Source organism: Cupressus sempervirens, chromosome 2 (genome assembly GCF_028749045.1).
Source record: "Cupressus sempervirens isolate cs-2001-9-10 chromosome 2, ASM2874904v1, whole genome shotgun sequence".
NCBI classification, from domain to species: Eukaryota; Viridiplantae; Streptophyta; class Pinopsida; order Cupressales; family Cupressaceae; genus Cupressus; species Cupressus sempervirens.
Window position 1 is genome coordinate 711,541,344 of NC_143119.1, and position 27,017 is coordinate 711,568,360.

Below are 27,017 nucleotides of genomic sequence, written 5' to 3' on the forward strand. Positions count from 1 at the left end.
GATTTTTTCCACAAATGTACCTTCCAATAGAAGTAAAGTGGCTAATTCAGCCCTACAAATTTTGCCCCAAAAATGCAAATAAATTGTAGAATTAAAATGACGGAAAATAAGCAGAGATCTGGACAAAAAAAAATTGCAATATTATTTTTGAATAAAAGAAACTCAGATCCGTACTATCAATGTGCAGATCAGACCTTAGGGTTCTGATTTGCAAAATAAAATTGCCTCAAATTTGATTTTTTCCTAACATAAGCAAGTTTATGGTCAAAATTCAATGGAATGACCACCCAGACGCAATGGTGAGGTGCAAATTTGTTCTAGATGCTCCCAAAAAAATGTTGATCCCGAATCCTAATTGTGGCCCTCCAAAAGATAAAGCAAAATGTTCTCCAATAGCTATGAATCGAACGCTCCTATGACTCTGATACCATGTAAGAATCTATCCCAAGCGCTTGTATCATGTAAGAATTTGCCTAAGGCAAGAATCAATGCCAAGATCTAGAAGTTCATGAGATAGCACAAGAGAAATAGACAAAATGATGATCAATTGATTCTAGTAAATAATGATCAACAATACAATGTAGAATGCCCAATGTTCAAATTCAAATATAATGCATGTAGAAGTGCCTGAATATATAGGCAATGCATGATAACTAGGAATTATGCAAGTGACAACTAAGCACATGTCCACCAAAGGTCGATTATCCTCCATTGTGCATGTAAGTATGTGGTACAATGAGAGGATAAGAATACAAAGGTGCACCACACAAAGAGAGGTGTTAGACAACATGTACTCAAATAAAGTACAACTCCTATGTTTCTACATGACAACTAATATGAAAATGCATTATCCTAAGTAAACTTAAGTAAAGTGTGTAAGAATTTGGCTTACGGAAAATTTCACCCAAGACCAAAGAGCTCAAACACAAGCACAACAGTAGACCAAAGAGAGAGTATGATCAGAGTGATGATATATTCATTCAATATGCCATATGAAAGTACACTAGGAGTGCCTGTATATAAAGGCCTCTAGAGAGCTTCTAGAGTGCGTAAAAGTCAGCAACATGATAAGTCATACAACTAGGCACATGTCCACCAAATATGGTTTATCCTCCATTAAGCACAGAAGTAAATGCGATGATGAGAGGATAAGCCTACAATGTTGTATCACACAAATCTCAACATGACAACTCAGTGAATGATGCAAACTCCAGTCTTGTAGACACCATGTGCTAAAATAGAGTTGCATACTTCTGTGTTGTCAACATGACAACTCATGAGAGTACACAAACTCCTAAGTGTCTCACCTAAATAAATAATCAAATAATGCAAAATAATAAAATAATGCATTAACTTAAGTAAACTTAAGTAAAGTGTAAATAATAAGAACTTATTTACACCAACACCCCCCCTTAAATGCAACTTAGGGGAATGCCCTTAAGCTTAGGAAATCTAGGATGAAATGCATGATGGGTCCCGGCTACTAGGCCATGTTAGGTACCCATGTACATAATGCAAATGCAATCTCTCATAAAGTGGAGAAATAGGGAAAACCTCATGGGAAAAAACCCTCCCCCAAAAAAAGAGATGAAAAACACATACGATGTATGGATGGAAGGAGTAATCAAGACCCCCCCATTATGACATGCATCTAGCATATATATAAGAGAATGATGAGAAGAGGAAGAAAGATAGGATAGGCTCCCTCCCCCAAAGAAGAATGCCTGCCAATGACTGCTCCAATGAAGAAGCTGATCCAAGACTACGGAATGGTGTTCCTCCCCTTAGGAAGAAACAAAGCCAAGGGTACAAATGAGACGCTTCCGCTGTGCATGGAAAGAATCCCATGGATAAGTGATGTCTCCAAAACCTGCTCAACTGGCTGAAGAACCTGTCTCAAAGAACTATCTGTCTGCTCAACTGATGAAGAACCCTTTTGCAACTGCTGAGCATAAGTACCCACAATCACTTCAACCTGTAACGATCGATCATGCAGAGAATGAACAAGAGGGTCGAATGGGGCCCTCGTGACAACTGAAGAAGGTGTTGTTGCATCAAGAAGAAGAGACAGATCATCAATACTATCCCCCAAATCTGTCACGGATGCTGAACCTGGAAGACTGGATGTACCCTGTTGTGTTGGACCTATCACTGTGTCGATATATGCATGTGGACTGAACTGATGTAGTGACCTCTCGCTGCAACTGTCGATAGAACCCCACGTGTTTGAATCTGTTGAAGCACTATCGCTAGTGTCACTATCAGTTTCCACACTATATGATGTGCGGAGAGGATCAGAGGACAAGCTTGGTGAACTTTCCTAGAAGTGTACATCCTTCTCCACAAAAATTTGTTGTGTCTCTGGATCCAATAGTTTGTATGCCTTCACACCATCTTCATAACCAATGAAAGTACAAGTTCGAGGTGACTGTGCCTTGCAACCCCTGGAAGATCTATTTGCCCATGCAAGACAACCGAAGACTCTAAAGTGTGTCACAATAGGTTTTCTACTACACCATGCCTCAAAAGGAGTCTTGCCATCTAAGACTGGATGAGGAGACCTGTTAAGAATGTCAGTGGCACTACTAATTGCTTCGACTTCTAATGATGGATCTAGAGACTTGGCCTGTATCATGCAACTTGCAATAGACTTAAGAGTTCGGATCTCAATGCTACAACATCTGTCTTATGCGGACTGAATGCTTGTGGATTCTGAAGATCAATTCCCTCAAGTCTACAAAAGTCTTTAAGTCTTATGTTCATAAAGCTACTTCCATTGTCCATTCGAATAACTTTGATGGCTTTCCTCGACTTCTGTTCAACATCAGTCTTGAAGACTAGAAATTTGTCCAACACTTCATTCTTATGATGGAGAAAATAGACCCAAGTGTATCTTGAAAAGTCATCAACGAAAGTAAGTATGTAGCGACCCTAGCTGACTGCAAAAGGACCTGCTAATACCATGTGAACCATCTGTAGAACAACTGGTGCTCTTGAAGACTTCCCTTTCTGTAACTTCCCCTCTAGATGCATATCCACTGAATTTGATGAACATTCACCATAAGAAAAGTTGATTTGGGTAGACCTTTGACCATTTTGTTTGTGCAAAGTTGTTGAAGGTAGCAGAAGGAAAGATGTCCATACCGCTCATGCCATAATTGCATGTTTGAATTGGATTGAGATAACAAGGCCTTTGAAAGAGACTTGGGCACAAAATGGGAGAAAGAGTACAACCTTTTGTTATGATTCACTTTCCCCACTGCAACCAATGAGTCATCTTTAAGACTATGCACCTATACTGAGTCAAGAAGGAACTCAACTCTATGTCCATCTTCAAGATGAGTGATTTGGTAGATTGATAGGAGATTTGAACTTAGGTTTGGAACATAGAGAACATCTTGAAACTCTCCATTTTCCATCTCCACGTTTCCTTTCCCTTCAACTTCCATTTTGGTATCATCTCCCACAAAGATATGCAATACCTTTGACTGCTTCATTGAAGAAAAATCTTCCTTTGAAGAACCCATGTGATAAGAGGCATGTAAGTCAAGGATCCATTCCTTTGAAGAGTTTGAATTTTCCATGAGTGCTTGCCCTTTGCCCTTTGAATCTGAAGAAGACCCTTTATCCTTATAAGCATTAGGCAATGGAACATTATGTTTCTTCATGATGTTGGTCAACTGATCAATCTTCTTAAGATAACACTCATGTTCTTCATGACCCAACTTCTTGCAATAGGCACACTTTTTCTTATCCTTATTGTTGTCCACCTGCTTGTTTGAATTTGAGGAAGACTTGCCTTGTTGATTGGATTGTGGTGTTGTCTTTTTTGCATCCTCTGATTTGTTCTTCCACTTCTTTTTCTTACCCTTTCCTTTATTTGAAGATTGTCCAGCTGAATTTTGAGAACCCTCATTGTTGGCCACCAATGCTTTAGACTTAGGTGATCTGAGAATCCCCATTGATTTCAACTTCTTTTCTTAAGTATCCAACAGATCAGCATATTCATCAAAGGAGACTTTCTTATAGGCAGACCCTAATCTAGTCTTCGAGGTGTTAAAAGAAGATACAAATGTGGAATACTCTGATGGTAGCTTGTTATGTATGAGATAGATCAATCTGTCATCTTTGATAGAATTCCCACAATCAGTAAGCTTTGTCCTTAGTTCATTTACCTTAATGATGAAATCCTGTATTGAATCAAATGACTTAGGATCTAAGGAGATAAGCTCATCTTCAATTTTGAAAACATCCTCTTCAGACACTTTACCATATAGGTTTTCAAAGGCATCCCAAGCTTTCTTGGATGTAGAACACTTCTTGATTTGATACATGATCTTGTCATCAACCCCCAAACGTATATCACGTAGAGCTTTCCTATCCATTGCTACCCAAGCTGAAATATCACTTGTTGATACATTATCACTTGCTGGTTTAGGAAGAGTACCATCTACATATTGAGAAACGCCATTGTGCATTAAATGATACCACATTTTGATGGACCATGTGGCATAGTTATGTGGAATTAATTTTGGAAGATTAAAATTTCCCATAATGCAGAAAATGAAAGAAAAGTGCAGAAAAGAGAGAACACAACACCAAGAACACCCCCCCTTTTCACTAAATCAAGAAACCCCCCCAAAATAGATGCTTTTTGGCACTTTATAAGTAGTGCGATTACAATGGCCACTTGCCAATTTTTGGCCTTCGTGAACTTCTGATTTTGCTTGTTACAAATCTGGAACTTTACAATGTGCTGCAATTCTGAAGCAATACAAAGCAAAGAAAGGCTTTATTTCTAAAAGTGACTTTTGTCCACACAACCCTACAATCTGATTGCGGATCTGGAAAGTAGACGAAAAATAACACACTTTCAAAACAAACAGAACCTATTTTCGAGTCCAGATGTGCCCGTACAGAGCATTTCAAGTTGCAAAATGCAGAAATATGCAGGTACAATCGCCAAAAAACACAATTTCTAACAAATCTGTGCACCAAAACTAGAAAAGAGTTGCACCACTCAAAAGCTTAGGAATTTCTATCCAATTTCAAAAAAAATCGCACCTAATTTGGAGTCTGGATGACTGAGATATGGCCTCCCAAAATCATACTGCAAAATCAAAAATCAATCTAGAGAAGGGTTGCATCAGCAAAAGACGGGGTTAAATTTGATGGTCATACGACCGTCGCAACAATTCAACTTTGGCCTAGAATGACGGTCTGACGGCCGTCAAATTTAGGCTAATGGATTTGATGACATCAACAAAAATGGGCCCCCTTGATGACGTCGACGTGACATCAACACATTACGGAAATGTACTGCCTGCCACGTGTTGTGTACGGACTGGTACAAGGGATGACATGGCAAAGTACGGCACTATGTCGGATGCACTAAAGTGGCATCCACATGTTGCTTGCGTGGCATACAGCGAACTACTAAGTTGGCAAAGTGGTCTGCGTAGAGATTGTTGACTGGATGTACAGTTGGCGCCATGTTAGCTAATGTGACAAACGTGTTGGCACTGAGGTGGAACCCTTGCTCGAGTGTCCACGTGTCCTACGATTGACTACCGCGTCACTGCGCAGAGGTGGAGTGACAGAGCCGAAAATTTCCTTCGTCGCCAGAAGATTACACTGTGAATGCCTCGCCACCGGGAGACTGTAAACTTTGTGAGCGCCGGTTTTAACTCACGCCAATGCCGGATCTTAAATAGACTTCGACGTGTATTAGTTTGCCGTTGCCGGAGCTCAACTTTAGCGGGTGCCAAGATTATAAATACGTCGCTGGATTTTTTTAATAATCCCACATTCATGGGTTTGAAACCATGCGTAGTGTTTAAAACACCAAATGCGCACACAACAAACAAAGAAGCCCGTTGTGGTTTGTTTGAGTGCCAGTGAGGGATATTGACCGGGGCATGTCAACGCTGTCCGGATTATGCAGAGGTACACTCTGAATTTGTAAGATGCCTATCGATTTCTATGATATGGCCCGCTAATTGGAATATAATACCCTACAATTAATTAATAGCAAAATATTCCTCACAAATAAATTGCAGAGCCAGGGTGTGATTGCTCGGTTCTACAAAAACAACATTTCTCTGACTAGGGAAAATAATCCCGAAAATTTCCCAAAATTTAAATTCGAAAAAATGAATTGCAAAGATGAAATTAATTCAAATCTAAAAAACAAACAATCAAATCGATTAAACAATCATACCTGGATTGCAAATCGGTGCCTTCGGGTGCCGGTTTGCAAAAAAAATTTGCCTCACGATCAACTTTAGCCTAGCATAAGAAAATTTATAGTCGATTTTCATCGTTTCGACGTTTCAGATGCAATGGCGAGATCAGATATGGCTCTAGACACTCCCAATTTCTGCAGATACTCCGGATTCGAGTCGAAGTGTTGAAGTATGAACGGTCTCGAACGGCTATGTGTAGAGAATCTCCTCGAGCTCTGATACCATGTAAGAATTTGGCTTAGAGCAAAATTCACCCAAGACCAAGGAGCTTAAACACAAGCACAATGGTAGACGGAAGAGAGTATGATCAGAATGAGGATATATTCATTCAATATGCCATATGAAAGTACACTAGGAGTGCCTGTATAGAAAGGCCTCTGGAGAGCTTCTAGAATGCATAGAAGTCAACAACATGATAAGTCATACAACCAGGCACATGTCCACTAGATACGGGTCATCCTCCATTAAGCACAGAAGTAAGTGCGATGATGAGAGGATAAGCCTACAATGGTGTATCATGCAAATCAATGATGTAGACAACATGTGCTAAAAAGAGAGTGCAAATAACTGTGTTGTCAACATGACAACCCAATGAATGATGCAAACTCCAGTGTTGTAGACACCATGTGCTGAAATAGAGCTGCGTACTTCTATGTTGTCAACATGACAACTCATGAGAGTACACAAACTCCTAAGTGTCTCACCTAAATAAATAATAAAATAATGCATTAAAAGAAATATGAAAAGAACCTCTATTACACAAATGTAAAAAACACATATAACAGCATATAGGAAGCGATCAAATTGAAATTTAAAGAATGCTGTAAGACATTGATATTCTTATTCCAGCTGCTAGTGGAGTCAAATATTTAACTGAAAATGCATTCAGGTATAGAGTGATTGTTAAGTCTTTCCTATCCTAATAATCCCCAATTGCAAGATGCAAAAATGATAAGACATAGGAAATAATAAACTCATATAACATCTCACACATCAGCGTGTGCATCATAATAAAATAATGTTCCAGTCACACTGACAAACAAGAACTGGGCATTATAATGTTTCACTTACTGGAATCCACTCCTTCGTAACTGGATCAGGACGGTCTCTACCACCACTTGGAGCTATCCAGATCAGTTGGCCACCCTTCCTGCATGCTCCCAATTTGAATCCCATCAAAAAATGCCAATCAAACATATTCTAATATGAAACCAAGCATTAAACACATAATTTAAATTATTACATTTTAGAATGATACTCAAATCATTCTGTTTCAACTGAATATTTCAGAGTATTCAAATAGTGACTTGAGGTAACAGAATGTCTCATAGAGTTCAATAAAGATGTGAAATCAGCACAAGTTAAAGAAAACAGACATTTGAGTAAATCTTAGTATGAAAACTACAGAGGATGTTGCCCAAGAAAAGTAAATTCATCCCTTCCTCTATTGCTCTTGCCACCATGTATTCACTTTTAAAAGTGCAAAGATGAAATATTACCAAATCTTACGATGGATGCATACAGTAGATGTAAGTGTCTTTACATGAGTACTATGTCGGGACCCAGAAAACATAATATAAGAGCATTGAATCGTTTCTGAAATATATAATTTAAAAGGAGTAACAGTAGAACATTCATATGACTGATTGTAGTCGTAGCTGTTATGTAATGTCATATAGTCTTACATCGCAAGTTGTGTAATAAAAAACAAATGGGGAAATCATTAGGTAGAAGTTCACATAGCCAACTCATGTTATATCTTTAAAAAGTTTTTTTTTTAAAATCTCTTACTCCATTATTTCAAGCAACTTACAACAATTGGTATCAGAAATCAATGTTAGAGTCTGCAAAGATGAATAACTGGAAAAAGATTTAGTGAAAACTAATAGAAATAAAACTAAGAATGTAACATAGAGTTAAGCCTCCAATGGAGAACAGCAAATGCTAAACAAAGTAAAATAGCATTAAAAGAATCCAAGAGAGAAATCTGCAGAATACAATTACAATAAAATAGAATGAAATAAGACTAGGTAGGAATGACTATACATCGGAAAAGAGGATGGGTAGAGGTGGCAAATATGCCCAATAGGAACAGAGCACCACAATAGCCTAAAAAGGCAAGTACAACTACCATTGAAGATGTTGACACCTTGCACCCAGTCATACTACTCACTTTATTATCCTAAGCAAGCATAACTAAAAGTGTAGGAAAAAACTAGGAATAGGAAAATAAATAGCCAATTAGGAAATATAAACCTATACTATCACCCCACTTAGTGCAGCTTAGGTGGGTAATCTGATGATAGGTCCCAGCAAAAGAGGCCATATCAGATACCCGTGCACAAAAAGTTACCCTCAAAATAGAATAAGCTCCCCCAAGTCAAAAGAGAAGCCCCTCATAAATAGAGAGATAAAACCAGAGAGAGAGAGAGAGAGCTGAGAAGCACCTTCCAAAGGTTGCAAATGAAGGAACTTTCTTTTAGTGAAGGGTTTGGTGAAGATATCTGTAATCTAATCTGTGATGTCGAACGGTACTTGAGATCAGTGATCTACTCAAGAATCAACTCACAAATGTATTGCATATTAATTTCAATACATTTGGTCATCTGATGATGGACCAGATTGTGAGATATTTGTATGGCACTGTTTGTCACAAAAGATGACTATAAGCTTTTGAAAGTCAGTGACAAACTCCATGAGAATGTTCCGAGCCAAATAGCTTCAGTAGCAGCATTAACTGATCCTTGATACTAAGCCTCTAATGATGAAAGAGCAATCGCAGACTCCTTGATCAATCAAAAAACTAGACCAGAACCAAGACACAAGCAACATTCTCTAGTATACTTGCAACCTGAGAGTCTCATACCCAATCTGAAACTGTGCACCCCAGTAAGTAAAAATCCATGCCTGCTACGTAGTGGATCCAAAATTGTGAGTACATTCAATATAGGGAATAATCCTTTTAGTTGCCTTCTTGTGCATCCCAAAGTGCTCCTATTGAAATCTGAGTGACCATGCCTACAACCATTGAAATGCCAGGTCTCGTCCGAGTCAAGTATATGAACCACAAAAAGTTGTCGATACGAAGTGTCATCCACTAAAGCTGAAGAGCACCTAGCCTCAAGTTTGTCCTTAAACAAAAACAAAGTCACTGTAGGCTTTTAGTCAGCCATTCAGTATCAGGGAGTATAGCAAGAGCATATTTAGGTTGTGCAAGAAATATCCCTAACGAAGATGGAGTGATCTCAATCCCCGAGAAGTAGACAAAACGCTTAAAGTCTAGCATTAAAGTTTGAATGGTTGATGAGTAACTCCCAATAATCAATTAGTCATCAACATAGACAACCAAAAAGCTAATAGTATCATCCTGGTGCAAAATGTAGACATTTAGATTAGAATGGCAATGAGTATACCTTGTCAAAAGGAAGGAGTCCACCTTAGCATACCAAACCCAAGGGATTTGTTTGAGGCCATAGAGAGACTTTCAAAGATGACATGCCAGTGAAGGATCTTGAATAAACCCATGTGGTTGCTCCATGCATATGTCAACCTAAAGGTCACCATGAAGAAATGTGCTCTTCACATCCATCTAATTAACTTCCCATATATGAGCTATCACAATACCAAGGTCAAGTCACATAGAACTCGTTTTGACAACTAGTGCAAAAGTCTTATAATAGTGAATCCTAGGAATATGGGAGAATGCATTAGCAATCAAACAAACCTTATGCTTATCAATCAACACATCTATAGAAAATTTTGTTCCATAGATATACTTACATCGAACAAGTTTTCCTCCCTTGGGAAGAAGGACAAGATCCCAAGTGTAGCTCCTCTCCATGGAATTGAACTCTTCCCACCTAACTACATATCACTTGGGTATACTTGAAGCTTCTCAAAAAAATAGCTTCAATGTGCAACTCATAAATAGCTACTGAATCAAGAGAGACCTCAACCCGTTTGCCTGAACCTATGTGAGTGATCTGATATGCTGATAGGAGATCAGTTTATAATGAAAGCACACAAAGAACATCATAGAATGTATCATACCCCACATCAACAAACCCTCTCCCACACACCTCAACATGAGTTTCACCACCCAAAACAATATAAGGCATAGGTGGGCAGGCACCGAACTCGTCTCGCTGGAGATGACTGATCTTAGGGGTTTGGTGCAGGCAATGAAATGAGTAGGACTCTGAACGCCATCGCAGGCAGGCACAGACTTCTTTTTCTGTCTGACTCTTCAATTTTGATAGCTCGGAGCTATAACAGATGTTTCATTGCAGTGAGACCTGCTGATCGCTAAGGTATAAGTGCTATCTATTCCCACTCTAAGGTCCATCGGGCTTCGATACATTCATAGTGATGATGTTGCATTCTGGAATCACCAACTATATACCAACTATCGAGTGGTTGCCCACCAACTATAGTTGCCGGGTTGGGTGGGGATCGATATGCATGCCCCCCAACAAGATTATTGTGGGATAAGCCCCCCTGCCCCCTGTATAGTAAAGGGTCCCCTGCACCATCATAGTTAAGTTGTTGTAGGGCATATTGGCTGGGGGGGTAAAGTGGGAAAAGACACTCAGTGGCTCCAAGGTTACAAATTCATCCTTTCATAAAGCGATCTGGTGCGAGCACCCAAATCAAGACCCTAAGTGGATGTATGTGAAGCAAAATTTTCAAGAGACTTGCCCTATCCTTTCCCCTTGCTTATTTCTTTATCCTTGTTAGACACCTTGTTGAATTTTATTTTATTAATTCAAGAACACTGATATTATTCTTTTCAAGAATGTGTGTCAAGTGATTAATTTGTTTCTTCAAACATTTATGCTCATCTTAACCTAGTCTTTTATAATAAGCACATTTGACCTTATCTTTCTTATGATTGGCCACCATTACAAGAGTGGGTCTCATTAGCTACTTTTTGGGGAGGCTTTTTTATGGTCCTTCTCATTGCTATTCTTTTGTTTCTGCTCTTTGTTGTTACTACTTTGTCCTTTACATTTTTTTGTGCTGTAGTTGACAACCAAGGCATGTGACTAAAAGGATTTTAGAGTGCCCATCTAGATAAGTTTATCTTGCTCACGTGTAAGAGAAAAAGAAAAACCATCCAAGGATGGGACTGTAAATTGAGTCCCAAGTGCACCCTTGGTACCATAGAAGGTAGCAACAAATACTGAATATTCAAAACTTACTTTAGTAAGAATAATAAGAATTAGTTGTAAATCTTTCTTTTCATTTCCACATTCCTTTAGTTGCATCCTTACAGATTTTAGTTTTGTGAAGAAATACTATATTATCATAAAATAGCCTCAACTTAGACTTATGATTCCATTTTCCAACATATGAACCCTAATTGTTCTTGAGTTCAAATAAACCTCTAACATTGTCTGGATTTCATTACTCAAAGGTCCAATACGAAAGAGTAAATTAGGAAAAACAGATAAACACAAAGCTCCATATGCCTCATTAGATCTATTAAACCACAGGCTTATTTGTATCTACAATAAATTCAATTTCTAATCCCACTGCTATCCCATGTGAGCCAGATTTCCTAGCAATTCGTGACTTCCACTCAAAAAGAAGTTAGAATGGGTATTATTGTTGTTGGAGGTGAAGTAGTTGTGATAGAGCTCCTTCATATCTATAATAGTCTATTGCGTGATTCATCTTGTATGTTCGTACTTCTCTTCATGATACTCCAGCATGCTGCGTGGTTTCAGACCTTGTGAGACAATTCTGTTGGCATCATATATCTTGGTTCTTTCTTAGTATTTATTATCATGGTTCTTTTATTGGCATCATGATTATCTTTGGTGTCATCTTCCAGCTCCCTACTGTCTTTGTATTGTTCCTACCCTATTCATATGTTCAGATGAATTTTGGGATGACTTGACTCAACCTCTGTTGATATTGGATATGCTCATGTATCTTTCCCGTCAGTTTTCCAGGCATCATACAGGTGTAATGTATAATTTCCGCCTGGCAGAGTATATTGTCAATTTATTAAAATGGAAGTGCTCACCATTTATATTATACAGCCATCTGTTCATTCATTGATAATGTTAGTTCATTGATATCATTGGTTCTCATATTAAAGATGTTGCTGTTATTCCATAGCTGTCGACGATTGCTCTTCAATATAGGACTCTTCAATCTTATGGAGAAGATATATATCTTTGTTCAGTTCATATATAGAGAAATTCATTCACAGGTTCTGTAGTTGTTGTTCAGAAAGAGAGGAGTATTTCTGGGAATATTTCTAGGTATCTTCCTTGCTATTAACATGTATGTATATGTACGTGTGTGTGTGTTGACTATTCCTAACCAAATATTCTGTTAACTTTGTTCTTCCATATGTATTCTTCTTTTCCATCTGCATATATTCCTCTTTTTATCTTCACATGCTTAAATCATATCTATATATCAATTGTCCTCTTCATACAAGGCTGCTGGTTTACATATGATATACTTTATTAATCGCCAAGCATGATTCTTCTTCATGGTTCATAGCCACATCTTATATCACAGTGTTATCACAAAACGATGCAACTCCTAGGAAATGGGCAACCCTTTGAATAGTTATGTTCATTGACAAAGACTGAAAATACTAATTGCTTCTTTTGAACACATTATTCATCCTCAAATTTTCCACAGAACTGCTGGTGTCTATATGATATTATTCCACACTTGCACTTCTCTCTATTTTAGTCTCAAATATTAATTTACATATCCTTAGGCCTTTTTGTGAAGAAAGACATCTCTTTGACTAGAGATGACCTTTTCAAAAGGCATCAACTTTTGCTAACAATTTCTATATTTATATTGCGTTTTGAAAAATGCTTTTTTTTCTTCAAATCAATCTGGTTTTATACCTTCTTACATTCAAATAATCTTCGTTGTCCAACTGACTTCTTTCATTTCCAATACGGTAAAGGCAGGACTAATGGACCTCTTTGGCTGCCTTCCACTCAGCCTTTTCTCCAAAGCAGTGCATACAAAGGACGAGCAATGCAGACCATATACAACAAAAAAATTGATATTTGTCTGTCATTGTTGCATTTTGTCATCAATGGTGCAGTGCAAAACAATTGCAAATCTTCCAACATCCGTCATCCATGTGCATTTTGGTTTCCCTCATCTCTCAATCTTGTTTACTCTTTTCATATTTTCCATTCCACTTTATTTGTTCTCATATCAAAATTTTAAGAATGTAAAAAATCAAAGGTGATGTAGAAAAGTGCAGGAGGTTAAGCTGGTTCAGCAGTAGTTGAGAAACTCGAACTCAAAAATAAATCGGCATGCACAAAATTTTTTTAAACTGGAACTCAGCAACAACTTCACAAATTTATTGAACATATTAAAATATATAGTTTTTAAAATTTCTTCTTTTTCACTATGTAATGCTCGACTAAGGTTGCAGTAATAATTAATATCAACAAGATTTACAGAGATGCAATAGTTCAGCAACATTCAACCAGATTGATTTAAGGATGGCAAACCCAAAGCACACCCCCTCCCTCCAACGTAGAACCTACAAACTTATAAGCCCAAGTCAAGTTAGAACAACATGTTTTGCAAGCAGCCGTAGAATAAAGACTGAAAACATTACATTATTAAAGAAAAAAATCTCTACAGACACCAACCCGCCATTGATATTGTCATTCTAGAGTCCCTACATAAGTTTTCTTCTCAATGGAGAAGATAGACAAAATTAATCACAAAGAAGCAAATACATCAAGCGCAATAATAGAAATCCTCAAAGAAAACAATTTTGGCAAAGGTTTCCATTAAAGCAAAGTTGGCTTTGGTGGCAATGCCCACCATTTGGAGCTACATCCCAACCATGCTAATTGTCAATGATGCTCCAACCCACTTACCTCCAAATTGTGAATAAATGGTTGTATCGCCACTTCAACATCTAGCCAAAACAATTTGGGAATGCAATGGACCAACACATTCTAATGCCATGTACCATAAGAACCACAATTTCTATATCATTTACAAAGATGTTTTGAAAATCTCCCTCAACAAAATCAACTACTACACATTCAGCTCTGTCAAATTCAACAACGAAGCAAGAAACCTCAAAAAGATGACCATATCCATCCAGTGTCTATTTGTCAAGGACAAGAAGTCTACCCAAAGCCATCTTAATAGCAAGATACCTAGAATCTCTGGTTCGTGATGAAATACAAGAAAGACATTTGTCTTTTGTCACTCTTGAGACAAATGGGAGTCTCAATCTCTTACTGCTTCTAAGAATTGTTCTTCCATTTTATTGGAATCACCGCTATCGTTACACCAAAAGCTCGAGCTGTCAATAACATCACAACAAACAAAGACGGGATACACGAGAGGCAGTTAAGCACACATCACAAATCCATCGGTCTATGCTAAACAGTACCTTCACGTAGAGGGGGCAGAGGCACCAACCTCCAATCCGCCCCTCAGCTTGACCCGAGGAATTTTAACCCGTAACCCAATGCTTTGATACCACTTGTTGGAACCATTGCTGGCATTACACCAAAAGCTAGAGCTTCAATGAATGCAACAACAGCCGGAGACAATGAACCACGAGACATGGTCAAGCACATGTCACAAATCCATTGGCCTTTGCTGAAGAGTACCTTCACCTAGAGGGGACAGAGGCACTAAACTCCTCACACGTTTTTCTTAGCTTTATTCTTATAAACAAGGTCTCTCCATTCCCAAGGCACCACCATTTAATGCTTGCCCACGACATTCCATTTGGGGAAATATTAATACACAAGCCTTCTTAAAGCGATGTAGTGCCACATTGCATTTAACTAATGTCCTATCAAGGTTTCTCTCTACCCCTTTACTATCTAGTTTGTGAAAGGCCAAAAAGATGCATTGGATCCAGAAATCTCAATTTCCTTGAAGCTCGATCACTTAACAAACATTCCCTTTATAAATATGATGGCACTAATACATCTAACATCACCCATTACTAATGTCACCATGGATCGTTTTCTAAAGCCAGTTGCTCCCATATCCAAACAATTCATGTAAATGTAGATTAAATTTCTGTCAGATTTAGAATAATGGATATCTTTTATATTTCAGGATTGAATTTAATAATCTCTTATTTGATATGAGCAGGTTTAAATCAGAAAATGAGGACCTCGATCTTATGCCAAATTGTAGGAGAAATGCAATTTTAGTATTTACAAATACTGAATACTACAAGTCTGATATAATTCTGATTATGCTCGATCTGCTCTAGATAACAATTATAATTTTTGATGTTTCTAGGCAGATCAATTCAAGGTTATATATATTATTTCAATGGACATGTCTCTACACAGTGGAGACACGTCTATTCACAACATGTCTTCCAATATGCAACGATTCAATACAAAGATGAAACCCAATCATAATAGGGATTAGTTACGACTGCATTCTTAACTAAAATAATATATAAATATGAGATCACCAAACATTGGATATTAATCAGACTTAATCTGATTCAACATCATTTGCAATCAATGAAGATAGTACATGAAATATTCATAGATGATCTGTATGAACAGATTTGCCAATACTTGGATTTATAACTATGATCTGGTATATGTATGATGAACAATTTTCCAATCTCTCTCTCTCTCTCTCTCTCTCTCTCTCTCTCTCTCTCTCTCTCTCTCTCTCTCTCTCTCTCTCTCTATATATATATATATATATATGTATGTATGCACAAATATCATTCATTTTTCTGACCATAGCTATCATATTTTTTAAACTCCCTCTTAGCTGGGGAAGATAAAGATCTAAACAAGTATATATATCACAATAGGCTCATCTATTGTGAAAAGAGATATCACCTAACTTGTGATATCTGAGGATATAATATGCTCAAGAATATCAAGTCACGTGACATTTGCTCAAGAATATCAAATCGCGTGACATTCTTCTTATATGTGTATGCGTGTGTGTGTGTGTGTGTGTGTGTGTGTTATGGTGTGTACACTGACATCACATTTCATGATGTCTACCATGACATATCTGACAAAGAATATAATGATCTATAACTGATATCAAGTCTTGTGATATCTTTCAAATTGTTCAAGAGAAACTATCATGACATGTCCACAAATATCAAGTCACGTGATAGAGAACTAATAATTGTAAAGTCGTTACCTTAAAATATTAGATACAAGTGTATATTATTTGAAAGATTGTCACCTTTCAATAATGTACACAAGTGGGGCCAATAAAGTCATAGAGTCACACATATGACAGAGTTTACACATTAGAAATCTTTTATATATGAGTACAAATAAACACTTTTGAGGTTTAATCTCAATAACTTACACTTCAACCACGCAAGGTTCTCCTTAAGTGTTCCACTTTAACTCTGGAGAGAAGCTTAGTGAGAATGTTTATTGTTAGATTGCTCTCACTAATATACTCCAACTAGATCAAATTCCTTTCTCCCATATCTCTCACATAGTGGTAAGGAATCCCTATATGCTTCAATTGATCATGGAATGTTGGATTCAGTGAAAGCTTAATACAACTCTGATTATCACAATGGATAGTAGGTTTCAAGGGTTCACCAAATAGTCACACAATCAATTTTCGAAGCCATACAGCTTCTCTTGCTCCCATAGAAGCTACAATATATTCGGTTTATGTTGAGCTTTGTGCCACTAAAAATTGTCTCCTACTTATCCAAGAAATCATAACTGATACCAAACTGAAGCAACATCCTAATATGCTTTTCTGATCAGTTATACTTGCAGCCCAATCTGAATCAAAGTATCCATGTAGATCTAGGTCAACATTTCCAAATTTAAGACCATATCCAATAGTACCTTGAAGGTACCTCAAAATATGTTTTGCAGCATCAAGGTGTATCTCTCGTGGTTTGCAAATAAACCGGTGTAAGGCATTCACTGCATAACAAATATACAGTCTAGTGTTAACTTGGTACATCAAAGATCCAATTATTTGTCTATAAAGAGTAGGATCTACAAATCTAGATTCTATTGCTGCTTCTTTCGACTTATGTAAATTGGTTTCCATGGGTGTAGACATCAGCGTACAATTTAATATTCCAAATCTCTTCAGAAGATCAATAGTATATGTTCCTTGATTTAAAAGAATACCATCAAATTTTTGCTAGACTTCCAATCCAAAGAAGTAAAGTAAAATGCTCAAGTCCTTCGTGTTCAATTCTAGCCAGGTCCTTCTTACACTAGACAATAAGGTGAACTTCCTCTGTAATTAGCAAGTCATCAACATACAAGATTAGTATTAACATTTTTCCTTTGATAACTTTAACATAGAGCTTTTGGTCTACATCATTCTTTGTAAACCCTAGTCCCATAAGATAGTCGTTGATTCATTCATACTAGGCTCGGGGAGCCCGTTTAAGTTTGTATGGAGCTTTCTTCAATTTGCATACATGTGAGGTTGCACTATGAATCGTAAAATCTTTAGGTTGTTCTAGATAGACTTCTCAATAGTCCCATTCAAGAATGCAGTTTTCACATCCATTTGGTGGATTTTCCAACCTTTAGTTGGTGCAATAGCTATGACTGCTCTAATGAAAGTATAACGGGCAACAAGTGCAAATGTCTCTTCACAATCAATACCTTCCTTTTGTGAGAACCCTCTAGCAATAAATCATGTTTTATGTTTCTTTGTATGCCATCTGTAGCATGTTTGATTTTGAAGAGCCATTTGGAAGAGACAACTGATTTCTCTTTAGGTCTAGGTACTATATCCTATACATCATTTTTCAAAATGGATTGATACTCCTCTGTCATGGCATCTTTCCATACTTGATGCTTGAGAGCTTCTATTACACTAGTAGGTTCTTGGTTAATTATTTTGCTCATTAAGGATCTGTTGGGCCACTTACATTCTGTGAAAGTTCCTTTGGGTGCTGCAAACACAATCTCAAGTAGAAAACAAATCTCTCATAATCATATTCTATATTAATTTTGCCAACCTTAGCAAAGGATGCTTGTTTCTTTGCTCCGTCAAGACATTTGACTGCATATTGTCCATATTGATCACATCTAATACATTAATCTTGGGAAACATCTTTCCTCTGCTTGGATGAACCCTTTCCATGAAAATTCATTTTTCTTTTGAAATTCTTCTTCTTATCTTTCTTATGAGACTTAGTGTTTAAAACATAAATATCCCCTTCTATAGATTTTTTATTGTTTCCTTTTGTCATTTTTCTAGCTTCCTCTTGTAGACGCCCATGAATTTGGTAGGCCACCTAAAGCTATTCGTGTTAACTCTTTGCTATCATTTCATATCCAAAAGTTGACAGTTGATCCCTTAGCTCAGTGGTTCTCTTGAAATATGCATGGATGGATTCTCCTTTGTTCATGCTTATGTGATTAATTTGTCTCTTTACTGCAAGGTTTTTGCGAGTATTATTTATTTCAAATGTGCTTTCAAGGGATTTGAAAATAAGGTATCCAGTCTCCTATTTTGCCAATATAGGTACCATGTGATCCCTAACTGCATCTGCTATTAATTTCATAGCTTTTTCATTATTCTCCATCAATTGACATTTCTCTAGTTCATTCTTAGGTTTTGTCTTCTTATCTTTCACAAATGAATCTGACTCATTCTCTTTTAGTATTGTCACAATTTTTAACTTCCATGATGTGAAGTTGTTTGGACCTTCAAGACGATCCTCGAGTCTGGTCACACTTGACAATTATGAAGAATGACATGTGACTGCAATAACAAGAGTGTAATCTGATATCTCAAATTTAATCGGATTTTCCTTAGCAAGGCTCTGATACCATGTAAATGTAGATTTGATTTCTATCAGATTTAGAGCAATGGATATCTTTTATATTTCAAGATTGAATTTACTAATCTCTGATTTGATATGTGCAGGTTTAAATCAGAAAAAGAGGATCTCAGTCATATGCCAAAATGTAGGAGAAATGCAATTTTGGTATTTACAAATAATTAATACTACGAGTATCCTCTAGATAATATTTATGAGTTTCAATGTTTCTAGGCAGATCAATTCAAGGATATATATATTATTTCAATGGACATGTCTTCCAATATGCAGCGGTTCATTACAAAGAAGAAACCCGATCATAATCAGGATTAGTTAAAACTGCATTCTTAGCTAAAATAATATATAAATATGAGAACACCGAACATGGAATATTAATCAGACTTAATCTGATTCAATATCATCTGCACTCAATGAAGATAGTACATAAAATATTCATAGATAATCTGTACAAACAGATTTGCCAATATACTTGGATTTACAACTATGATCTGGTATATGGATGATGAACAGTTTTCCAATCTATGTGCGTGTGTGTGTGTGTGTGGATGATGAACAGTTTTCCAATCTATGTATGTGTGTGTGTGTGTGCGCACGCCTGCACATAAATATCATTCATGTATTTGACCATAGCTATCATACTTCAACAATTCGTTGTCAAATTAGCAAATGAATCAACATCTGAGTTTGTCTTCCTACATACACGGTTGACAGTATAGGATACGAAGAATCCTAAAATATCCATTATTATTGTCATAAAGCATGATCTTACTGTATTCACAACAAGGGTTGCATTACCTTAAATCTTCAACTTAGTAATATGGAGACCTTGCAAAATAACAACTTGTGAGTGGGGGCTTACAGCTCTACAATGTTATTGGTGTCCTCCACTGATTAAGTTACCAGTTTTCCAACTACCTCTCTACCCGAAACTCAAATGATGCGGTGTCAGGTTCCCACAAGAAGCTCTCACCAAAGGCCGGCTTAAAGTACCTTGCCTGGGGTGGTTTCCATACTATATCAGCCCCGATTTCTCTACCTAGGTGCCCTCACTGCCTAGAAAGGGAGGGATCTTCAAACCACTCTGTTTTAAACTTATTCTCCTGTCCCAATAAATGAGTTTGTCAATTAAAAGAATAGAGAGTTGTCCAGGTATTTACCACTTTTACGATTGCTTTCACTTTATTCAATAAGGAATACAGTGTCATTTCTTTCTCTGCATTGATTTGGTTCCTTCTGTACCTCCCAAGTTAGCAAAGAGGGACTCATAATCCACAAGCATCCAAGAAGACCCATTCCAACTTTAGTCAACCACCCCTTGAAGAGACTCATTTTATCATTAGGTAGAGCAATGACTTAGCAAGCTTGGCATAAAGCCATTGCCAGCACAATTGTACAAAGGGGCACCCCAATAGAAGATGATCCATGAACTCTTCTCCATTTCTACACAATACACATCTAGATAGGTCCATGAATCCCTTCATATGTTTGAATTTTCTTTTTGATGGCCACCCGCACAAAAACTCCAACCTTTGGCATAAAGTACATGCTCCAACAAAACTGCATCAGTATCTACATTTTAATTTGTTGTTCTAGACTTGCCACCATTTTGTAGCCATCTTTACAATTGAAGGAACCATTCTTTCAACCAGCCAAATATAATTTGTCTTGACCTTTCTGTAACACTACCAATCTGCTAGCTGGAGCATTTAATACTCTATTGACTTCAATTATAGGTAAGGGGGAGCAGAAAGTGTTCCACTTCCACCCCAGTAGACAAAAACTAGAGTCTTTCACAACACATCCCCTGATCTATTTTAGGAAGGCCGTGGTAATCTCAACAACAAGAATGCCATCCAGACTTGGATAACCTCCCAATGAATCTTCCCAAAATAAAGTTGACCTCCCATCATAGATATCCCAAGATAAGGACTCTATGATCACTGATCCTAAGATTGAGTACAAAAATCCAACTCCAGAACCTCTTGGTGAATTTGTTGTCTTGAAGATTCTGATGGGAATATTGTTGTTGAAATACATTGGTTGAAGAATTTTGTCCCACTTCAAATGAGGTTCTTTATCCATTCACCAAACTAATTTAGCCCCAAGAGCATTGTTCTACCAAATCTAATCCATAAGCCCAACACCCTTTGCCATGTTTCTTTGAACAAAATGTCATATCCCGTGAGATAAGAACCACTTTGCTAAAAGAATATTCTCATAAAATGAATCAACTACCGATTCCCCCCTACAGTAAAAGCCGAGCAAGACAACAAATACATGAGAATAGAAGAAATCCTTGCTTGGGCATTACTATCCTCCTAGGCCATGATAACTATCATCCCTATCAAGAAGATATTCACTTATCTGTCTTATCTTCAAGGAGATCCCATAGTTTGATTGCCCTTAAAACCCTTTTCAACAAAATGGAGTTTGTCCTGACAAAAATAGCAATTGATAGAATTTTGACCAATCTAAAAGAAACATGTAGTTTCCTCGTCATGTTGCTACTATCCTTAAAAACTTGAATTCCCCACCTTATTTATATAGATCTCATGTCTTCCAAGAGGCAATCTGGATTCATCTAAAGCTTTGTCACGCAAAATTAAATTGCAATGGAGCATTTTATGTCAACATAAGCAAATGAGCACTTGAGTGTGTAATTTCGAATGAGATTAACATGTTGGTAGCAGCAAGGGTTGTCTGATAAAATCAACAATGAAGTGGAAGCTCAAGCAATTATGTTTGGACTTAAACTTGAATTATGTTTGGACTTAAACTGGAACATCTCTAGAATATTAAAAGAATTGAAATTGAGGTCTTTCACATGTAATAATTCATCATCTTAAATTAAATATTTCTCCAAATTGTTAATTACAGAACATTTCAATGTCAGAGTAGGATTTGCTTGAAGAGCTAGTAGTCTTCTTTATTAGTAACATATGTAGCAAAGCCAATAAGCCTATAGACCACCTGGCAAATAATGACCTCGGGAATGCAAAATAACTACAATGATAGAATCAAGCATTAGTTTAATTGCTACGAAGTCTGGTTCACCTAGCTGGGAACCTGGTATCAGTATAGTTCACCAATGGAGATGGACACGACCCTTCCAAGCAGGCTGGTTCATTCAAGCCAATCTTAGGTTGAACCAAGGTAGACACAACCAGAACAAGCGTGAACTGTGTACATTTTCACTAAGAAACATTCCATAGTTCAATCCAGTAAACAATTATTATAAAATTTGAATAAAGATCTTCAATATTACAAAACAAAATTTGTTCAAGTTCAGATATTTATTACATCAAATTAAACTAGCCTTCAAGATTTCTTCCTGTGAAATTTTTATATCCAGTTGCTCATAATGATCATTGTCCAACTCTGGTTATAAATTATATTTTAAACAATAGACAATATCTTCAATAGATGAAACATCAGGCATCTTTGACTTTCAAGGACCACGACTTTTGGAATAGGAGACATCAGATAGAACACCAGTGGGCAAGTTGGAGGGGACAGGAACTGGATAAGATAGATACCAACGCAGCAAAACCCATTTGGAGTCTACTCAAAAATCAGAAGTGAATCATTAAGATAGAAGATAATAAGAAAAGATATAGAGGGCATTGAAGAAAATAATCAGGGTAGGGAACATTGCAGACATAAGAGAATAAAACAAAAAGAACAATAAAATAAATATCAATGAGCAAATCCCGTCAGAAAATAAGATATAACAATTGCAGCAGAGCATTGAATTGAGGGAATGGTAAAGACAATACAGAGACTGTGATACCTAACAACAGACAAACGGTGAGAACAGCATGGCCACACATAAAGTGGACAAGGGAAGAATAAGACAAGAGTATCCTTGCTAGCAACAGCAAAGCAAAAGATGAAAGTTGATAAGTCTATGAAAGCAGGAGTTTATAGTAATGCAAAGATACAATCAACAGCGATAAGGAAAAAGAACAAAGCGATTGGAGGAGAGTAAGACACCTAGGTGGAAGACTTCGCATTTAACACCATACAGCATAGCCAAACAATAACTATTACTGATTGCATACTAAAGAAGAGTTGCTACCTGCCATGATTGTTCAAAGGGAATTATAGGAAGACCACAAACGTACAAGATAGTGCTCTTATCGAGTTAAGAACCATAAACAAACGTGCAATCTCCAACTGATAACTCTAAGACAGAGAAATAGAGGAAATGAAATTGCAGAACTAACACACATTTAAGGTATTAGAGAATACATAACAACAGATTTTAAAGAACAAGTCAAGGTTCTAAGCTCATTATCCAATCCAAGAAGAGGGGACATTACATATTTTAACATTTTGATGATAATATAATGCTATGATTAAAATTTTATGGTGTTTTTGTTGTTACTGTGATTTTAGGTGCATTCTGATTTTAATTCATGCTTCTAGGCTCTGTGTGTGTGTGTGTGAGTGTGAGTGATGACTACTCATATCCATACCCCTGGGATGCCAAGTGCACGTACCCAAGTACCAAATACTCATAGGAGAGCATCATAGCTAAGGACCTCGAATAAGATTTCTGACTTTTGTTTCAGGTTTTTCTTTGTGTATCAGCTTGCCATTTATTAAGCTTATTTCAATATGTAATCACTAATCAGTTTGAAACTTTGTTACCATAGATGCACATATCACTAATTTATGGGAAGTAAGCGTATTTATTGCGCTAGAATCTGACTGGTGATGAATTGCCACATTTTAGTGCAGATTTTTATCGCCAATAAGTTCACAACTTATCACTGATAAAAACGTTATAAGTCATTTATATATCAGTCGCAGTGTGCTAATATGAGCTGATGGCAAAACAAAAGGGTACTCTCCATTTCTTGAGTTGTATGTTATTGTTTGGGGGAACAAAGCTTCCAAAATTTGCAGAGATCTAGAGCAATTTTCAGTGAATATGAAGCGGATTTGAAAAGGTTTTTGAAGCAAAATCAAATTCACGGGTAAGTTTTCAGCCGCAATGCACTAATAGAGATTGAAAGCAAAACAAAAGTGCATTCTTCATTTCTTGAGTTGTATGATGTTGTATGGATGGAAATAATGCATCCAAGGTACTGAAAGGTTATTTGCGGGAACCTAGAACAGTTTTGAGAAGATTGGAAGCGGATTTGAAAAGATTTTTGAAGCAAGATTAGGTTCACAAGTATGTTTTCAAGTTTATTTTTCTTTCTTTATCATTTTGTCTTTACTTTATGGCATCTAGGTTTATAAAAACCCTATAATAGCATTTGCTAAATATTCTAAATTGCTTCAGAGCGTAATGAAAAAGATTTAACACCGAATTTTAACAATGATTCTACATTTTTTCATAGTCTTCTCAAGAATATCATATTTTCTTAGAAATTTCAAACACGTCGCACTTTTTTTCAACTATGTTTAAAATTATTTAAACTATTTCAGTTTGCTATTTTTTAAATTAAAATATAATATATTAATTTGTGGTTTCAATTTATATGTGTGGGTTCAAATTTAATTAAAATGGCAAATAGATATTCATCCACAAGTGGGTCAGTTGCAGGATCTATCTGTGCATCAATGGACACATATCTATCTGGATATGTAGGCAGTGGGCACACATCCTAAAGGGGCTAGCCATAAGGCTTGGAAGTATGTCTTTGAAGGATTCAAAATTAATAGCATAATTTTCTTTAGTGTGAAGTACCAGCATTTTCTAAGTACTTTAAATTGCTATAGAGCATAATGAACAAGATTTAACCCCAATCTTTAACAATGCTTTTAGAATTTTTCATAGTATTCTCAAGAATATCATAGTTTCCTAGAAAAGTCAAACCCTAACACTTCTTTTCCAAATTTCAACTATGTTTAAAATTTCTTAAACTATTTTAGTTTGTTTGCTAAAATTTCTTTATTAAAATATTATATATTTATTTGAGATTTCAATTTGTATGTGTAGGTTGAAATTTGATTAAAATTGAAAATAAAGATTCATCCACAACTAGGTCAATTGCAGGGTATGGTAGTGCCTCAATAAACGCATGCCAATGTAGATATATATACATGTGTCCTAAAGGGGCTAGGCATAAGGCTTGGAAATATGTTTTTGAAGGACCCGAAATTATTAATGTAATTTACATGTGTGAAAAATAAATTGGTGGACGCATATACCATCTAATATCACGAGTCTTGGTCTCCTAGAATATCGACATTCAATATCCACCAAATACTTCAAAAAAAATTATATCACATCTGATATCATGAGTATTGGTCTCCCAAAATACATGATATCCACCAATTACTCTTAAATGTTTGATATCACATATAATATCACGAGTATTGGCCTCCCAAAATATCAATGATATTCACCAAATACACTTTGAGTAATAGCCTTCCAGTATGTTGAGATGCAAGACATTCACCAAATACTATGAGTAAAGGCCTTCCAAAACATCAAGTCGCGTAATATTCACCAAGTACTCTATGAGTAATGGCCTTCCAGAACATCAAGACACGTGATATTCACCAAGTACTCTATGCATAACATTCCCCATGTACTCACAAAAAAAATTTATAAGGTATGTGCACATGCATTCTCATAATGCTTACCATATAAACATCCACTATTCAAAGTATAATCTATCATGATCTGCATAGACATTGTAATATATCCATCATAATAGAAAATTAAGTTATTGTAAGATCGTCACCTTTCAATAACTTCTACAAATACAAGTGACATCGTTTGGAAGTCGTCACTTCCTTATGATGTACACAAGGGGTAGGCCCATTAAAGTCACAGTCATGAGGTATATTCATAAGCCACAGTCCTCTTGACTGCTACAATTTATTGATCACTGGAGAGTCCATCTCAACATGGTTTACTCCCTCTAAATCAATATGACTAAGATCACCGAAGGTTGACTGAATCATATCCTCCATCTACTCCTTCAGACAAATGTGTCAGACTCTGTCTGAACATCAATCTTCTGAGCTCCTTTACCTTTGAAGAAGTGTCAGACTCCCTCTAAATATGATACCAATCTCCTTTATCTTGTAAAAACATTCTCAAAGAAAAGATCAAGGCAAATAGCTCTTATAGTGCATATAGAAATACAAATAAGAGAGGTTTACTATATTAGGAATACAATACTTGAAAATTTTGTAGTAGAAAAGAATATTTATCTCATGTAGTCAAAGGATAATGCTAGGATGGTGAATCCCCTTAGGTTTTGGGACTGATTTTCTTTTAAGCTCAAGCGTAAAAGAATTCCTCATCATCAAGACTTTACCTCACATGCCGGATTACGAAACTATAAATAGATCTGCTTGATATAGGTTCATCTTCTATCATATAACTCTAAAGGTTTCAAAATTTAATCCCTCTATCCTCTTATAGATTCCTTATAACCTTTCCCTCAATTTTGATTTGATCCATTCTTGTATAGTCCTCCTATATATGTAGCTTGACGGATTATCAATAATTTTGTTTGCGAATCCCATGCTAGAGGTCACAATGGTAAGGGGGATTGGAATTCCCAAGATAGTAGAGAATTATCAAGATCTCCCATCAGTTTGCTAACAGCTCCAGAAGCTTCGCATGTATGTAATGAAATAGCATGAAGTGTCAATCTAATCTCAGGGTCAATTTCTACTAAATCCAGGCATTGAATGAAACTAGGACCATCATATTGAAGAGGTTTCAACCCCTTGCATATTCCAATACTAACATTCCATTTTTATGTTTGGCAAATGTTGACTGTCCCAGACGTTTAGTTTGACCCAAACAATATAAACTTCCAAACTAATAATCAGTTCAAATATTTGATCAATCATCATGTAACTGCATTCTATAGCATCAAAGTCTAAACAAAAATTATGTTCTTAACTTCATTGTATAAGCACCATCTTCAAACGTTTATTTAGTGCCTTCTTTAAATATTTCATTCTCTCACAGCTTAAGA

At 36.5% G+C, this 27,017-nt stretch overlaps 1 protein-coding gene across 2 annotated transcripts in view; it reads right to left on the reverse strand.

Annotated features, from left to right (window-relative positions):
• Window positions 1–27,017, reverse strand: part of ATS1 (phospholipid/glycerol acyltransferase family protein) — a 134,654-nt gene that overhangs the window by 26,483 nt on the left and 81,154 nt on the right. For both annotated transcript variants that reach the window (XM_089815125.1, XM_089815123.1), the window contains exon 9: window positions 7,317–7,395. In XM_089815125.1, the coding sequence (XP_089671251.1) occupies window positions 7,317–7,395 (79 nt within the window). The remainder of the gene's footprint in view (window positions 1–7,316; window positions 7,396–27,017) is intronic.